This window comes from Triticum aestivum, chromosome 7A (genome assembly GCF_018294505.1).
Source record: "Triticum aestivum cultivar Chinese Spring chromosome 7A, IWGSC CS RefSeq v2.1, whole genome shotgun sequence".
In the NCBI taxonomy this organism is placed as follows: domain Eukaryota; kingdom Viridiplantae; phylum Streptophyta; class Magnoliopsida; order Poales; family Poaceae; genus Triticum; species Triticum aestivum.
In genome coordinates this window covers 440,105,550-440,121,155 of record NC_057812.1, presented here as the reverse complement: position 1 = coordinate 440,121,155, position 15,606 = coordinate 440,105,550, and the positions used below count along the sequence as shown (strand labels likewise).

The window sequence follows — 15,606 nt, the reverse complement described above, 5'->3', positions numbered from 1 at the left end:
GAGTCATTCGTGGCGTTGTAAGACGACGCGGACGGGCGAGTTGGCCGGCGCGTCGATGTAAAACCGGATTGCAGGGGACGGCAGCTTGTGCGCGCTTATTAGGCAATTTGCGTGGTCCTAACGAGTTGATGCAGACTGGACCGCGGGAACGGCGGCTTGCACGCATGTCTATCGAGCAGCGTGGCATGGACGAATGCTAGTGCATGCACTCCGTATCCGCGGTATGATGGCATACAAAAATGTATCCTGTGTAAAAATGTTACAGGGCAAAGTAATTGTTCTTTAACAAAAAACAATATGTGTCAAAAATAGATTTAGATGGATTTCACCTGTTTTGTTCGGATGATGGATGATCCATTCAACATGACAGAGGCGGCTCGGGCAAACCGGCGACTCAATATAACCCCGGCGGCTCAGCATAGTAGAGGCGGCTCAACGCAGCCCCGGCGGCTCAACCCAGCAGGAGCGGCTCACATATGTTCATTGGACAATTTGTGTGAGCAGACGTGGCTCTGATTTGTTGATACATATGCAGGAGTCAACCACGACATTTAGAAGACGGAGCGGATGCGTGAGTCGGCCGCGACATCTTAAACCACACAGATAGATGAGCCGGCCGTGGGCGCAGACGGTTGAGTGGGCCGCGAGCACGGTCAAATGAATCTGAGAGTGCAAATTGATGATGCCATGCGCTTCGTATCCACGGTATAATGCCCCTTTTATAGTAAATGCTTATACTGCATAAAAAATATCATAGAGCAGAGTAGTTGAGCTCGGAGTAATTAAAGTGTACTATGGAAATATATTAGAGAAACAACACCTGATTTATTTATTTATTTGGACGCTTGTAGACGACGTCTTGACTGTAGCCTTAACCTCTCGTGTAGTAGTAGCCGGCTTACTGTGATGCCACGGTGGCAACAGTGTCACGCCCCTTTTGCTCTTTCCTTTATAGCAGAACATCTGTACTATCAGTAGTATACTTAATACTGCAGTAGTAGTAGCCGGCGGCTCAGCGCAGGGGCGCAAGACCAGCTGTGGCGCGACAGAACCAGCGGCGGCGGCGCAAACCGGCCCGTGGCGGCGGAGTGCGACTTGCAGCAGAACCGGAGCTGGATGATCTGAACGGACCCTCCGGGTCATGTTGGGCTTAGAAGCTTTGACAGATCACGCATACGCTCGACAAATAACTCGTGCTAGGCCACAGCAATATACTTTTAATATTTAAATCCTTCTTTGGAATCCATGTGTACGCAGCAGTTGTAATAGTTCAAGGGGTGTTCACTTGGAGGATTATAGGAATCCATCAAACCTTGTTCTCACATGCGTACTACTTTGGTTGATTTGGCCAACAATTTTAATCCAATTTGCTTCACATCTTCAGTAATTGTCCCGCCATTGACCAAGTCAATCTTGATTAGTCATGTGACCGGCCGCACCACACATTTTTATTCTCCTTTGCAATTCCTCGGGTGATGGAACATCCGTGGAGCTTCTGTTTGTGGCTGTCTGTAAAATAAACGGTGGCTCACCAGAAATAGCGGCTCGGAACGAAGGTGAAACGAGGCAGCAACAGTGGAAGTGTCCGGCGCAGGCACTCGCGTCGGCGAAACGGTTCAGCGTGACGGGTCAGAGATGCAGCCCGGTAGGCCGGCTTACCGACGGAGGCGACACGAGGCTGGGCTCGAGGCCACGCTAATTTGCAGCAGAGTCAGTGCAGCAAGTGGCGGCTCACATCAGCTCGGAGTCGTAGCAGAGGGCCGGAGGCGAGCAGCAAACCGGCAGGGCGCGGTAACAGTGCGGAAGAGCGGCGACTTGTAGTAGTGAGCCGGCGGCTCGGGCGCGAGTCCAAGTGTCGAGACGGTGTTGTACAGCGGCGGGCGTGGAGGCGAGCCATAGCCACGGCGAGGGCAGCTTGCAGGCAGGGACGGATGCCGGGGGGGGGGGGGGGGGGGGGGCTAGACCACCCCCAACGATCGCCTCGTCCCTTGACAGGTATGACTTATTCGCTGATCTTTCTTGCGTGTGCACTTAATCGTGATGGCTTCGCCCCCCCTATCCCTCTTCAGCCTTTTAATTAACGTGAAGCCCGAGCCCATGTACAGCCCAATGCTAAGAATGCTAAGCAGGCCATCGTGGATCTTAGTTGCAGTGGGCTAATAAAATTATATTAGCAGCCATATCGGCTTGGAAAAAGGTCATCGTGGACCTACGCACGCACATATGACTGCTAACTTCTTCGTTTCCAAGCCGCCAGGGACTTCTGCGATCGGATCTTTCCATCGCACGGTCGCGCCGCCAGGGATTGCTGTGATCGAATCATTCCCATCGCGCGTCCGCGCCGCCACCGATAAGCGGAGAAGGGAAAGGGACGCCCAGACAAGGAGGCGTCGATCTATGGACCACGGACACGTTGCCGGAAGGCTTAACGCATTGATGAGCGGTAAAAACATGAGGGGAAAAAGGTAGTTTATGTTTAAATTAGATTAGTTCGTGCCTTCACAAATTATAGAAATAGTCATACAGACTATAGGCATTAAAAAGCAATTATACGTCTTCTGTTTTTTATTTGTGCTTGTGGACAGTAGACATGAAGAGGAAGAAAGCGGAATTGATTCAAGCTCTCAATCATCGAAGCATGATGCCACTGCAAACGGCATGCAACCTAGCGAAGGGGAGCAGCCTAATCCAAACTAAGTCTAAAGATTTTTATTAATGTCATGAGGTAAGCAACAGTGATTTAATTCCAAACATTTATAATTTCTATGTCTCTCTAGAGGAAATGATAAATCTGAGGATTCCAAGAAAAGGTAATAGCCGGACCAATATTTATTGATATGCAAACTCCTAATCCAAAAATTATGCCACTATAAAATTTCACAAATCTACATCTCTTATGTTGTTGTATTTCTATTAGTGCTCAGATTTGCTATCTATTTTTTTCTCTTACAGCCTGTTTGGTTCGGGGAAAGTTGGAGTAGGGAATGGGAGTTGAGAGGGTGGGAAACTAAAAATCACTTGTGTGGTTGGAGGGTATGGGAATTGAAAAAGAAAAGGGATGGGGAGTTGAGGGGGTGAACTCCCGCTAATCTCTTCCCAGGGGAGGGCTGGTAATTCAGCCAGGGAACGGGAATTAGCAAACAAAAAACAATTTGTTTGTTGCGCCAAATAAGGGTTGGTTCAATTTTGTACGTAAACAAACGTGTCCTCAGCATCTTCTATTAATTTGACTCATGAGAGGCGCAAACCGTGATTTGCAGAGTGGAGTTGGCAATTCGGCTTCTTGAACATCTCAGGTGGTCGGGCGGCTTGAGGCCACGGCGGCTCACAGCACGGAGGCTGAGAAGAAACTGCGGCAGACGCAGAACGGCCGCAGAGGAAAGCAAAGTGTGATTGGGCAAGCAGCATTGATTCCTCCTCCGGGTCGTGATTGATTTAACCTCGTATTCTTGCCAAACCAAAATATTAGTCCATGGCGTTGACTTGTCCGACCCAAGGGTGTAGCCTTGGTCGTAGAAAAAACGGTTTCAATGGCTCCGTACATTTGGAAGGATATACACGGACCAGTGCTAGCTTTTTGATCTCCACTTAATTTATCTACTACCTTTATAAAAAGAAGAGAGGACGAAAAACCAAACAATCAGATCCATCCATCAATAAGATTTAATGACTCTTAATGCTTCGATGTTTGACGCAACAAACCAAGCATCCAGTGTTTAAGGCTTCAAGCCATCCATCGATAAAACTGCCCCGCCATTCAGAAAAAAACAAACAACGCACGCCCCCACGTCCTCTCGCACGACCTTGACCTCTCGCCCCTGCTCCTCCCCCCCCCCCTGCCGTTCGCCCTCTGCCCGTTCCTCGCCGCTCCTCCCGAGCCTCCCGCCGCTCCTCCATTCCTCCGGAGCCGCCCGCCACGCCCTTCGCCGCGGGATCCCCTTCGTCGCGGGAGCCGCCGTCGAGCCCGTCCGTCGCGCTCGACCCGCCCCGGAGCCGCCCTTCGCCGTGGCCCGCAGGTCGCCGAGCCGCCGCCCCGGAGCCGCCCTTCGACGCGGCCCGCAGGTTCCCCAGACGCCGCCCTGGAGCCACCCTTCGCCGCAGGTCGCCGCCACCGGAGCCGCCCTTCGCCACATGTCTCCTCCCTACTGGCCGCCCTGCCCTCCATCGCTCTTATCTTCAAGCCCAAGGTCCTTTCTTCAACCCACCGATTCGTTTTCTGCATTATGAATTGTTCCCGTCTAACATCTACGCGATCCAATTACAATAGAAGCATAAATCTCTATATATATGCATATGAAATTTCAGAGTCCCCCAAGCTGATTAGAGAGAGAGATTAACACTTACTCGTAGAGATTGATCGATTTAGGACATACCCCCATGCCCTCTTTCTCTCACTTGTTTTTCCTCTCTTAACTGCAGCATGAAGGAGGCTAGGACCGAGTGCAGGCATGCGACCAGGATCAACAGCAGGAGACAATGTTACATTGTGGCTGTTATTAATACAATTTTGACCAAAGGATTTATTGTTTTTTTGACAGATGGGCACTTGTTCACCTTTGTTGTAGCGCGGAGACTTGTTCCACATATTTAAATGTCTTTTTACGTATCCTTTGTTTGTTCTCAATTTGGATGCTTTCATGCAGATCAAGTTATTATTGAGGACAAAATGAAGGGGTGCATTGCAATCTAGATTTGACTAAATATGTGGCACAATCTGTTGACAAACACATTTACATTTAAGTATGTGTAGTATGCTTCAGGTAATTAACCACAACATTTGTTTCGTCAATTATTTCCTTTTCATTCAGTGAATGTCCTTTTGTTAAAAAGCGCGAGTTGAATGTGTAAGTACGGAAAAGGTTCTCCCATTGGGTTGCCACTACAACGAAATAAACATGTAAATGACTGTTAAACATACTCTATTTTTGTAATTCAAAGGCAATGTTTCTGCCGGTCTCTTGAAAGAACTAAAAGAAATGCAGCATTTATAACTGAATGTCTACATTCAATTTTGGAGATCACAGAGCTATATGTTAACGAGTTATTATGTTGATGCACAGTGCATTCAATTTAGTGAGCTTGTTATTTTTCTGATCGGATTCAGTGGTAATGGAATTGGGTGGTGAAGAAAACTAGCAAGCTGCATAGGAGAAATTCATACGTGCACCCGCATGAATAATAATTTTCCAAATGTCAAATAGTTCTAGAAAAACTATACATATAAATACCTGAATCATCTGTGTCTTTGTAAAATTAGTGGAAAAATGATTTGGGAGGATGAGGTTGCTTTAGTCTTGACCATGAAGTGCTCTCTGGTAGCGCTGTCGCGGCCAGTCGGCCACTCGCTCTCCAAATCCTGCAGCTGTGCATGGGTCCGATGGACAGGCATGGCGGCTCAGACCTGCGGGCTCCACGATCACCACGTCGCTGTCTCCTGGCCTTGCCGCTGGCAGTCACCGAACCCTCACCGGATTGTCGACCCCACAACTAACCATCACCCTCATCTCATTAGTTGGCTTCCCTCTACTGGATCTGAATTTTTATGGTTGGTTTGCAAAGTGCAGATGTGTGACCTCCTCTATGATGAAGGCATCGAGGAGATGAACTTTTGCTTCTCAAGCTTTGATTTAGTTGAGATGTTTAAGCAATATTGGTCACTTCCAAGTAAATTTTATGATGATGTGATATATGTCTACTAATTTCCATTTTTTTCCCTTTGTGTTCAGGTATCTATACTAAAGGTTGCAGTACAACACTAGTTGGTTACAATTTTGTAGATTTCCTTTTACCCTTAGTTTGTGCTCCCTCCGATCCAAATATAAGTGTCGCAGCTTTGAACTAAGGTGTTCAACCTTAGTTCAAAACGGCGACATTTATTATGGATCGGAGGAAGTAGTAAATGCCAATTAGTATAGTCCCTTAAGACCTAAAAAGTAGCATAGGATATGGGAGCAAAAGGTTCAACGAAAACTTTTAAAACCTGAGATGCAAGTATATTTTGTAGGCTTGTAGTGCATGCTCACCTGTACGAGCTAGAACTTCCTTTGTGTTGGCGGAAGTGTTAGCCTGCCATTATCAGTTGAGTATAGGGCCTGACCAGTGTTTTGGTCTTTCATTTACTTTTTACCAACTCAAGTAAAATGTTTGAAATATTATATCGGCCACATCACTAGAATTTGGTTGGACTATGATTGCATGTTTAAGTCGAAAGAGGGATCGACCTTCAACGTTGCCTCGTCAGGTTGTTTAGTTCCAACGAGGTCTAAATCCATTCCCCCATCTTGTGTCGATTGCCTTCTTAGTACTAATGTTTCCCCTTAGTGACATTGTCTATTTGGTGTCCTTTTTTGTACAAAATTACTTTATGATGTTCATCCTGCTAAGCTACAGGGGTAATAGTGCTTCTAGTATTTGTAATTTTAAATCATGGTCAATTGATCAGTTATGGATCAGATGGCTTAGTATGTGAACAGAGGCTCTTTGCTCCAATCAATCAGTGGGAGATCAAATAGCTTAAGCTTGCCGTACACAATGCAATGTAACTAGAATAGTCTTTATCTTTTAATCAGTTTCCCAGTTATATTTCTTCTAGAATTTAGTTTTTTTACTTTGTGATTTATTGGCATTTTGTTAGATGATACATGCTTCTAATTACAGTACAGATCAGGTCCAAAATCAGGATACATGACAGCTGCAAAGCAAATATATCAAAGTTGCTCGGGTGGATCTATTGTGGTTCAAGCTCCTCAGGTGGATCTAATCAAGGCAACTTATTGACCGTCTTCCATTTCAACTGAAGCAATGTGGGGTGGCGCATGTGGAGTAGGAGGGTAGAAGAGAAGATGGAGAAGGTGGTTCTTCTGGCCTTATGTTGAGTGTTGAATCTGGGGTATATGAAAATACTTGAGTTGAAGAAGATCCGGTACTGGATATAAATGATTGAGGAGACACATGACTTAAATAAAAAGAGTTGTGAAAATATGAAATAAGGAAATTACTGTTTTTTATTGAGTCTTCATCTAAAGACGACATTTGTATGACCCTTGCATTCACAAATTGAAGAAACTGTTGTCGAACACCTTTGTTGGTTGCAATTATCCTACAAACATTATCATTTCAAAAGTAGCAGCACAAATTTTATTCTTAAAAAACATATTTATTCCATGTAAAAACATATTTTTATCCCGTGCCAGCGCACGGGCAGCCATTTGTGTCGGAAGATAGCATCAATCATGCATCCCTTCTGGTCAATGAGACTGATAGTGGGTCTCGATTGCCATTTGTGTCGATTCATATTCATACTTGTGTTTTGGGAGTTTATTGCCTGCATAACAACAAAAGTATATTGGATGAGACGAGGCAAGCATGTTTTTTGCTTGCATGGTCGCTTCAGCCTTAGCATCTGTAGCGCATGTAGCCAAAGTAACTGTGGCTGTACTACCAAAAATGCTAGACTTACGGGGCTCAGCCTACAGACGAAGGTTATGGGATGGGGTGTTCTAATCTCATTGATTCTCGCTCTCTGATTTTAGCAGCGGGCCCAAAATCATGATGAATGCTAAGTCTCCACCTCATCTCCGTAACAACTTTCCGTTAAAACTTCCCGTAGCTGTAGCAAAGCCCCTGTACTACTATTATAGAGCAAAGCTGGTTGTCTTGAGCTTAATATGAGATCCAAGTCTCATAGAGAGGGGTCGATGATAAGAAGCATCTGTGGTACATCGTACTTGTGGTCCTCTCTTGAGAGAGCTATATGCTGTTTTAGAAGAAAGAAAAATAGAGTGTACAGATTGATCAAACTGAACTTAAGCCACCATATTGTAATTGTTACTTTTGAAGAATGTTACATTGGTTGTTTTTTGTTGTTGTCATTTTCTTACACTAGCATCAAGAACTATAAGCATATGGTAATATTTGATTGGGAGTAGATGTATCTCTCAAAAATGTATTAGCTGAGACGTGCGTTGCATGTGCAAGCTTACTAGTCTTTGTATATCCACGTGAACTAGCAGCACTAAGCAGCCTTGGGACTTGAGCCTGTAATCCAGCCGCAGCAATTTACGGTTCTCAGCGGATCGGACAGCGGAAATCTTTTGTCCGTTTCGATGGAAACTTTGACCTAACAGATTGCAGGACTCAGCGAAACAAATCTTCTGTCGGCGGCGTGTAAAACACAAAACCCTAATTCTTTTAATCTCAATCTCGTATGTCACTCTGACAGCTTGCCACGGAGACGATGTATATTCTTTTGCACCGGCTCTTTTTTCTCCAGCACATCACGAACTTCTCGATTCTTAAAGAGATCCCTTCAAGAACTCAACACCACCATGCGCGAGCCCCACGGTGGGCGCCAACTGTCGTGGAATTGTTACGGCAGATGTCCTAGTGTGAGGACTTAGTCGTGAGGCCAGCGCATCTTTATGGTAGCTTTGAGAGGGGTTGATCGGGATGAGAGGCGCAGGGCGGATCAACGCACAAGGATAAGGATTTAGACAGCTTCGGGCCCCGGGAAACATCATCCGGTAATAGACCTACATGCTGTTTGTAGCTAGATCTCATTATGCTCATGAGAGAGTCGGCACATAAGCCGGCTCCTCCTTTATGTCTAGCCTTAGAGATTGTTTCTTGTTACCCCTCTCTCTTTAGAGAGCCCTGCCCCTCCTTATATAGGTTGAAGGGGCGGGTTACATGACTAGTCCTAGTAGGATTAGGATTACATTATTTACAAGTGTAGTCCTAGTCATGCTTCCTTGTAGAAGAATATTCCTTATGTCTTCCTCTTAAGCCGGCCCACCATAACATGAGCCGACCTTCTGGGTCTTGGGCCTTGTCATCCATCTGAAACACTCGCCGGGTCACCAACGAGTCTTCAGGCTCGTGAGTCGTCACACCAGTGAACCGCCAGACACATGAGTCGCTAATCTTCCGGCGGGTTGCCAATGAAACGCCAAGTCCGGTCGGGTCATATATCCGGCCGGGTCATACCGCGGGGTATATCCTTGACAGCGTCTGTATTTTTTCTCCCATTGCAACGCATGAGTGCTTCTGTCCATCGTCGAATTTTTGCACAAAATCCCCTGCTATTTTTCAAAGTCAATCTGTGGTTCTATATTAAATGACTAGAAAATGGTTCGCTTTTTGCAAAAAAAAACACTTGATTTTTGTTTAATCAACCTACAATCATGTTTTAAGTGAGTCTGGAAGATGTTTTGCTTTTTGTAGAAAACTGTCTAATATTTTTGGATAATCAACTTGATGTCCATCTGTAAAATGATGTTTTTTTTACAGATTCAAATGCTTGTGAAAATACCAACATCTTTTAAAACTTAACTTCAATTTTGACATGTTATATACGAAAATTGGTTAGAAAAAATGTAGAATCTAAATATGATGTTGTTTTAGTTGTTAAATGTTTTAAATTGCTATTTAAAGTGCAACCTTAATCAATAGCGCACAATTCATTTCTTTCGTACGAGTGTAGATCCGGATTGGAAATCAACACCTCAACAAAATCAGATTAGACACGAAAGAAACCAACTATAATCATGCATGCACGCCTCCACAAAACCTCGAGAGAGAGAAAAAAAGAAGATTTCTCATTTTATCTAGAGGAGAGATATTTTAGGATTGAGCATCAAACACGTTATGATTGTGTCAGCACTTAAACTATCATCGACGAGGGCGGGAAAAAAGATAAACGACAACACAGATAGGATGCACATGGACCTATTGGGATCTTCAATCATGGCTATTGGGTAGGAGCATGTGGTATTATTTTCTTCTGTTGGAACGGACGGGCTCTCTTGCTAGTAATAGCTTATATGTATATATATTGACGACTGTTTTTCCATAAATTTTAGAACATAAAATATGATTTTCATATGTAGGTTCACCGTAAGCAGCCTATCGTCACAGTTCGACAATCGGAAATGTTTTGTAACCGTCGGCAGCTACAGGCGTGGGCCAATAAATTTTGAAAGAATACAATCATTTAGTGCAAGATATGTACTACTTGGATCCTAAGGAATGAAGAACGATGAGCCCACGGGGGGAGATACCCCGGTGCTGCTTCGTATTTCTCTTCTTTTTGACACTACCTTCATATATCTTTGTATTTCTCTTCTATGGCAAGTCTGATACCAGTTCATTCATTTGTAACATGGCAGAAAGAAATGAAATTTAGTAGTAGTTAGAAAAGGAAAGCATGCCATTCGAATTGTTATTCGTTTCTATACAGAGATCAGAACAAGAACGAGCATTCTTTCTTTCTCCAGAAAAAATGTATTATACAGTGGACGAAGGGTAGTAGACTCTATAGAGCGCACAAATGCCAGCATTCTCCTCATCAACAAAAACTACCGCATGAGAACAATAGTTAATCTGAATCAGAGAGACTATGCGCAACCAATGGATCAAACAACTATGCTGTTTTAGGTTACCATGAGTTCATGCGATTTAAGCGGTCCAAGCATATCACGCAACAGGCGGGCATGCTTCGCTGTCCTTTGAGGTGTCGACTTCAGAGGGCGGCATCAACTGCCACATCGGATATCCTGGGTAACCAACAAAGGGCATCATCAGTTTCTGTCCTAGAGCTTGTCCCTGTGCATGGAAGGGAGCCATCGGAGCCTGAGCGAACGGGGAGGGCATCATAGTAGGATGAGGCATATAGGCTGGAGTTGCCGTCAAAAGTTTCATCTGGTGCTCTAATGTCTCTTTCTCTAGTTTCAGCTTCTGCTTCTCATCACGAAGTTCATCCTTCTCTGCCTGGAATTTACAGGAAAAATGGTCATGGAATATACTACATCATTACAGACGCAATACAGATCAGTCACTTGGGCCATAGCATGAATTTCACAGCAAGTTCATTTATCATAATAAAAAATGACTTGCCTGAACAACATATGCACTGTGCTCCACAACAATATGCAGTATACCAAATAAGTAACCAGCTATGCGGTTTGTGGTCAGCTCAATCTGACTACTGATTTATTATTCCTGGCCATAACATTAGGGACGTGTTTGGTTGGTTGAATTGTAATGTAATCAATTAACGTTGGGAGCAGATAACAATAGATTCTGTTTGGTTTGATCAGTCCGTAATTGGATACCAAGGCATCACATCCAGCCCACTACAAAACTGATTACGCCGAATGTTTGGGGGTATCGGAAAACGTTACATTCTCGCGTGAGCCTTGTTTTTCCCCATAGTGCTTTCTTCTTCGTGTTCCTCTCCGTGTAGAGTGCTGCTGCCTTCATGCACCCGGATCCCTACCCACGCCTACAACATCTGGGCCAATTTTCCCGTCCCTGATCTCGGCAGGTGGCTGCCCCCGCGGCGATCCCCGCCTAGTGAAAACAATGGCCATCTGCAGGCTAGGAGGTGTAGGCGGACGAGTGTGGAGGAATACGGTGTCGGAGGCGTGAAAGCCATGACCGGATCACCAGATGTTGCACATCATGACCGCATGGGAGAAGAAGTCAAGGAAGCACAACGGGAGCCCAAGTCGGCGCTGTCGTCTGCCATCCTGCAGTAGCACGCCTGCACGGCTGGCCACACCAGAGCATGTTGGGGTGGGTTATCATGTGGCCAGCGGCTGGGAGTGGGTGGCTGCTGTCACCGGCTGCCAGGGATTGGGGCCATACTGCACTTCAGTTGCTCTAACGTCGGAACCAAAGGGGAAGGCAGCTAGTGCCTCGCTGCCTCGTGGTTGAGCTCACGCTCGCTCGTCGCTCAAGCGCTATGCATGGCGGCTTGCTGGCTACAAAGGCCAGTCCGCCCGCCAGTTAGGCTTTCATGATTGCATCTACCCTGCTGGCTGGAGCATGCACCGGCAAGGTCACGTGGAGCGCCACCGTCGGCCACCGCCAGAAAACCGTTGAATGATCTTTCCTAGAACTGTAATCGGTTAATGTTACAGTTCATAGTAATCAAACAAGTTTCAATTTTCACCCATACTGTTTACAGTGACAGTGTAACTTGATCACGTTTACATTTGCGCCACTGCTCATGAACCAAATATCTTCTACTCCCTCGGTGACGAAATATAAGACGTTTTTGGTGTAGTTGAGTACAAAAAACGTCCTATATTTTGTTACAAAGGGAGTAGTATCGTGGGAACAACTACATTAGTGAATGGTAACCAGAAATGTGTTCCATGAGCCAAACTAGAATGGCATACATAGGCATAAACCACATGCGCATATAGCAAAGGCTTGGAATATGATCGGATAACAATTTACCAGACTTAACACTAAAAAAATACTGGACAGATCAGCGGGACAGAGAAATACTCCCTCTGTAAAGAAATATAAGAGCGTTTAGATCACTACTTTAGTGATCTATAAACGCTCTGATATTTCTTTACGGGGGGAATAGCTCTTAACGTAAGTCCCCTAGAAATGATGTTTTCTTCTCAAGAAAATACAATGTGTGGTCTTCATGTTAACAGATATTAAAAAGCTCAATATTCATACGCATTTCGATTGTAGAAGATTGTGTGTGTAAGGCTGCCTTTCGGATTGAGGTGGATTATGATAATCTAACTTCTCCAACTAGTTTTCCCCTATTTTTGTGTTTGGCTAACCAACTTTTCCTTGCTTTTGTGTGTATTTTTCTACAGCAGATTATAGAAGAAGTTCAGCACGGCACAGTTCAGCAACCACAAACTGAGCCCAAGTAAGGTTGCCTCACCTTCAACTCTTTAATCTTGTCTTCTAGACTTCCATTAGTATCCTTTAGCTGCTGCGCTTCAGCACGAAGCTGAGTAACCATGCGAGTCGCATCACTCAGGATAGCAGCTTTGTCAGCTTTTACTGGCTTACCAGGATCCAATGTAGTACCCAATTCAAGGAACCTATCAATAGTAAGAGTTATTGAAAATCTAAGGAGAACTCTTCCATCTAGAACTAGCAAACTTAACGTGTGATGTACCTGTCATTCAGCTTGTCTCTTCTCACTTTTTCCCTACAAGCCTTAGATGTCGGCCTACCACAGGGCTCTGACCTTAAGCTGCAAGCAATAGATTCCCAATTACAGATCTCGTGATCAATGGTCTAATAAGCATGATCTACTGTAAATTAAAACAGCTGCCTTACCGTTTATTGCTGCCGGAATCCTTGGGGAGATCTAACTTGTTCACATGGCTGCCTACTTCCGCACTGTAAAAATAAAGAGGGAAAGTAACTCAAAGGAACGAGCAAGTAGTATAATAAAAATATGATAGTACTCAACAGACAGATGCTTAAATAAGGAAATTAAAGCTTAGACCCCTTGGTATATGAACTTAAATTAACTTCATAGTTATTTATACTTAACTGAACAACCGCAAAAGTCCAAATGATCTTATTCCGCATAATGTCAAACGGAACTAATCATTCTTAAAAGACGAACCAGATTCGTTTGGTACAATTTAGTTTACGTATGGGAAGATGGAATTCTTTGTCAGAAACAATTTAGTTTATGTATGGGAAGATGGAGTTCTTCATCAGAAATGAGGATTGCATCACAATCTCCACGCAATCACAAATAAGTCATTGCATCGAAGTTTTGCAATTATAAAATGGATACTGATGCAGCAAAGAACATCTAGATGACCCCAAAGAAAATCTACCCAAATCCAGCTATTGTATAATTGTGTATCTTGGTCTATTTTCTGTATGTAATATGTGCTATATAACCTACTCAGCAAACTGGTCCTACTGTCTTACTGCACAAATTAGAAACTCTTAGTCTATACATTACCATACTTGTACAGAACTCTAGATTTGACCCCGACCCCCCACCCAGAATTGGAAGTCATCCTGATACAAAAACAATCCAGGTTCGTCCATTTCCAAGCAAACAGCATTAACATATCTGTTCATCAAGAGTCAGGTATACTGAATCGTTATGGCAGGTAAACCCATCATATCATACTCTCCTTGCATCGAAGGAAGATTCCCCCCTCGGCCTGCGTGAATAAGTCTATCTATTCTCCACAGCCATGCCTCGCAGGCTCACAGCAACATAATAACATGTCAGATGCCAAAATAGTCCACCCTACCCACAGTAACCGATCTATTCCACGAACTGAAACAACCTCAGCACATCTATTATGACCAATAATCCATCAGAAGCCTTTGCAAAAACAATTGATCGGAAGCCCTAGGATCCAGATAAAACAGCTGCCTCGACGAGTTATGCATAAAGTACCCAGAGAGCGCGCAATAATCTCTACAAATCCAGCCATCTCGCGGCCGGATTCCCTAAATCTACAAATCCTCTGCAATCATAGCCGTAGAACCCAATACATGAAATCGCGTCTCTAAAATCAATTGGAGACAAAGAATCTCTGGACCAGAAGAGCTGTGCAGCGGGGAGCGCCGGGCTGACCTTGGATTGGACGAGGAGACGGATGCGTCCCACGGGAAAGCGCCGCAGGCAGCGGCCGGGAGGTCCTCGAGGATGCCGCAGTCGAGGAACCAATCGTCGCCGCCGTCGGTCGGAGGGAGAGACATCGGTGCCGCGGCAACCTAGCTCGCCGTCGTCGTCGCCACCGCCGTCGCCGCGTAAAGGTGGGAGACTTTTCCGCCAACCTTTTTGCTTGGTTTCTATTTTCGGTTTCTTTTCGCAGATTTTTAGACGACTTGTGTTGGAGATAGACTGGGGCGGGCGCTGTACGCGATGACATGTGGGCCCAGATGGGCCTTTTTTTATTTGTTTGGTTAGTTTTAGGTTCGGGTTTTTCTGTGTGGTTGTAAGAAAAGATAGGAGTAGGTGAGGTGCAGGGGGGATTAACGTGGCGCGGTGGCGCCGACTGATAGGTCCGGCGAGATCCATCGGGATGCCGCACCAGGTAGATTTGATTCCCATGCCTAATGGTAGGAGCTACTCCTGCACAAGGTTTTTTTAATCTTTGAATTGAATAGTGAAAAAAATTAAAAGAATTGTCAGATGAAATGCCTGAAGATTTTTTTTACACATTATACATGTTTTGCATGTTAAATTAACGATCTAAAGTCATGTGTTTAAATTTATATTGTACCATTGTCAATGCATGTAATTCAGAGATACAAGTCACTCTGTGCATTTAAAAACCGAACCGAAAAACCATATCGAAAATAAACCGAACCGAACCAATTTTATGGTTTTTATGGTTTCTGGTTTCGGTACAGTATGAACTTTTCATACCGATTTGAGCTTGGTTTTTATGGTATATACCGGAAAACCAAACGGTTAACCGAATAAACCGAAGTAAAAAATAAATTTATATTTCTTGAGATGAACAACCATACAAGTTGTCATTTTTCTTGTACATGAGTCAAATGCACTACTAAGCACGTAATTTTTTCTTGTAACATAGTCATTTTTCTATTTTTAAAATGCTAAGCACGTCCATAACCATCAACAGATGAATCAATGCATGCATATATACTTATATATATAGTCATATACTATTTGTGTAGAATAGTATATGTTTTGAGTCATAAATTTGCTAATTATTATTACGTCATTTTCAAATTTGCGTCAACTTTGGTTTTTATGGTATATACCGAAACCATACCGAAATAATTTGGTATATACCGAAACCGAACCGTATTTTAATTTCATACCATATTTACCGA

The 15,606-nt window shown here is 44.2% G+C and overlaps 1 protein-coding gene and 1 long non-coding RNA gene across 3 annotated transcripts; one reads left to right on the top strand and one right to left on the bottom strand.

The window, feature by feature from the left end:
* The first annotated feature begins 1,952 nt into the window (after nt 1-1,952).
* LOC123150926 (uncharacterized) lies at nt 1,953-6,765 on the top strand. Of its 2 annotated transcripts, none has more exons than XR_006475420.1 (3): nt 1,953-2,465; nt 2,586-2,725; nt 4,420-6,765. It is a non-coding gene; the product is annotated as an uncharacterized lncRNA (long non-coding RNA). The 2 variants fall into 2 exon arrangements; XR_006475418.1 differs by lacking the exon at nt 4,420-6,765 and adding an exon at nt 3,261-3,765.
* A 3,478-nt stretch (nt 6,766-10,243) lies between these two features.
* LOC100359390 (helix-loop-helix-like protein) lies at nt 10,244-14,663 on the bottom strand. The gene is made up of 5 exons (XM_044566682.1): nt 14,375-14,663; nt 13,099-13,161; nt 12,935-13,012; nt 12,695-12,857; nt 10,244-10,767 (listed from the first exon to the last, which is right to left on the bottom strand). The coding sequence occupies exons 1-5, from the start codon at nt 14,497-14,499 to the stop codon at nt 10,474-10,476; spliced, it is 723 nt and encodes a 240-aa protein (XP_044422617.1). The 5' UTR covers nt 14,500-14,663; the 3' UTR covers nt 10,244-10,473.
* Between the last annotated feature and the right edge of the window lie 943 nt (nt 14,664-15,606).

Coding starts and splice junctions, on each gene's coding strand:
- LOC100359390 (XM_044566682.1), bottom strand. CDS start 14,499: ATGTCTCTCCCTCCGACCGACGGCGGCGACGATTGGTTCCTCGACTGC. Junction 13,162..14,374: donor GTCTCCTCGTCCAATCCAAG/GTCAGCCCGGCG, acceptor TTATTTTTACAG/TGCGGAAGTAGGCAGCCATG. Junction 13,013..13,098: donor GATTCCGGCAGCAATAAACG/GTAAGGCAGCTG, acceptor TATTGCTTGCAG/CTTAAGGTCAGAGCCCTGTG.